This window comes from Trametes versicolor, assembly GCF_000271585.1.
Source record: "Trametes versicolor FP-101664 SS1 unplaced genomic scaffold TRAVEscaffold_1, whole genome shotgun sequence".
Lineage (NCBI taxonomy): Eukaryota > Fungi > Basidiomycota > Agaricomycetes > Polyporales > Polyporaceae > Trametes > Trametes versicolor.
In genome coordinates this window covers 4,943,202-4,945,482 of record NW_007360321.1, presented here as the reverse complement: position 1 = coordinate 4,945,482, position 2,281 = coordinate 4,943,202, and the positions used below count along the sequence as shown (strand labels likewise).

The 2,281-nt window shown below is 61.6% G+C and overlaps 1 protein-coding gene across 1 annotated transcript; it reads left to right on the top strand.

Annotated features, from left to right (window-relative positions):
• The first annotated feature begins 267 nt into the window (after positions 1-267).
• Positions 268-1,951, top strand: TRAVEDRAFT_140824 (purine and uridine phosphorylase). The gene is made up of 9 exons (XM_008035217.1): positions 268-317; positions 380-450; positions 509-729; positions 807-948; positions 1,000-1,029; positions 1,092-1,174; positions 1,233-1,332; positions 1,394-1,735; positions 1,789-1,951. The coding sequence occupies exons 1-9, from the start codon at positions 293-295 to the stop codon at positions 1,858-1,860; spliced, it is 1,086 nt and encodes a 361-aa protein (XP_008033408.1). The 5' UTR covers positions 268-292; the 3' UTR covers positions 1,861-1,951.
• The last annotated feature ends 330 nt before the right edge of the window (positions 1,952-2,281 follow it).

Genomic DNA, 2,281 nt, shown 5'->3' with positions numbered 1-2,281 from the left:
CGAATTCGAAGACGAGGTCTTCGCAGCGCGACACCGTCCTGGTCGATCTCGCTGGCCATGAGGATGCGCATCTTCGCCCGGAGTCGACGTCGTGGTGGTGCTGAGCAACGAGTGGTGACAGGCTCGCCGCTGCGCCAAACGACCGCTGAGGGTTTGTCACGTGTGACGGCCGGATTCATCGATCACTCGCTAGCCGAGCCCCGAGCCGCTCGGACTGGTTTACGTTCGGCTCGAGTCATTCGCCTCGTTTGCACCACCCACTCGTCCAGGACGAGCACGAATTGCGAGAGAAATGAAGAACCTCATCGTTGACGCAAGTATGTGTCAAAACTCGCCGGGAGATTAACTTTCTGACTTCTCGGCCTCCGCGCCTTTCTAGACTTTCCCCGCACGCTCGACCAGCGTGTCTACCACTTGAGCCTGCGCGCAGGCGAGGTGGCCAATCGCATCGTAAGCAGGCGTGCTGCTGCTCGAGGTGGCAGGACAGAAGCTGAACACAGACGCCAAGCTCACCCTGGGCGCGCCTTCGAGGGCACACGGGATCGCCTCGTATCTCGACGCGACTCCGACGCCGTTCACGCTCACCTCGGAGCGCGGGTTTACCACCATCACCGGCCGCTACAAGGGCGTGCCCGTTTCCATAGTCAGCATCGGCATGGGGCACCCCAACGCAGACTTCTTCGTCCGCGAGGTAAGGGAGTGCCTCACCGGCGACATGGTCGTGGTGAGGTCAATGAACTTTCCCGGACGGCTCGCCCGCGCTTCGCCCTATCTGACATATCGCGACGACGTCATTTTTGCCCAAGGCTCGGGTCCTGTGGTGGCCTCATCGATGTGCCAGTCGGGAGCGTCGTTGTGCCGAAGGCGAGCATCGCTGTCTCCAGAAACTACGACTTCGACTTCGTCAATGGCCAGTCGGGCGAGCTGCCATACAGAACCAGCAAGCCGGCAGGTCTTCTCCTTCGTATCACCCGCCGGCTTCTGACCCACCTGCTGCAGGTCCTTGCCGACCCCATCGTCCACGATGCCGTAAGCTTCTCCCCCAGCGATTCCGCTCCGTAAAGTTCAATGAAGCACGCTCCTCTCGCTAGCTCGTCGATGCCCTGAAGAGGACGCGTCCGGAAGGCGTGGCGACCCCGATAGTAGACAACACCTTGAACGCCTCGGCGGACAGGTGTGATCCGGCACGCCTGCTTCTCTTGTGGGCGCTCGTCCTAACCCCCTCCGCGCAGCTTCTACTCCTCGCAGGGGCGGCAGACGTCGTTCCCCGACCATAACGCCGACCTCATCGACCGCCTTATGTCCGAGCACACGGACCTCGCCACCTTCGAGGTATGCCTAGAAGCCCCGCCCGCGCCCGCCTGTATTTGAAACGCGCACCCTTGTCCCCCAGATGGAGACGTTCCACATCCTCCACCTCGCGGCCTGCTGGCGCGCGGAGGCCAAGGACGTGACCAACAGCCCAGGGCCCCCGCTCGATCGCGACGCCACGGCGCCCTCGATCTACCCGGCCCACCTACCGTCCACGCAGGCGGCCATCCCCGATGTCGCGACCTCGGCCGCGGGTGATGCGCCGCTCAAGCCACCCCCGCGCATTAGGGCAGCTGCTGCGCAGATGGTGTTCGCCTCGCGCACGTCGCAGGACTTTATCACGCCTGAGGAAGTGGCGAGCGTCGAGGCGTGGACGGGACGCGCTGTGCTCGAGGCCCTCGTCGGACTTGAGATCGAGCCTGACGTAAGGTTTCCGGCATCTAACGTATATTCCTTGAGCGCTGACGTCGTTATCAGCGCCTCCACGAAGAGAAGGGAAGCGTTTGGGAGATCAAGGAGGGCGAGCAGACGCAGACAGTGCCTAGGTAAATGTGCGGCGGGCGACTTCTCGTGCACGCAGCGTAGACGCTGCGATAGATGTAGACTAGAACGGAATGGATGGCGGACTGCGCATGTGCGCAATTTCTTTCACCGGGCGGTTAGGTCGCCGACATGTCCGAGCCCGTAGCCCACCGGTGCAGAAATTCAGAGTTCGGTGCGCATTGTCAAGCACGTAATCAGCGGAACGATCTACGGCAGAGATAGAACCTCTGCCGATTCCCATTCATGTCATGGCTGGCATTGCCGCCGGGACACGGCCAAGACGCATCCCGACAGAGAGGAGAGCTATCGTTACGAGGGATGCCGAGATGCGTTTGGTACAATATTCCCATGCGGCGACGCTAGGAACACGTGTCGAAGCAAGTGCAATGTGTACATGCTATAAGCAATGGTACGATGTCGCAGCTGC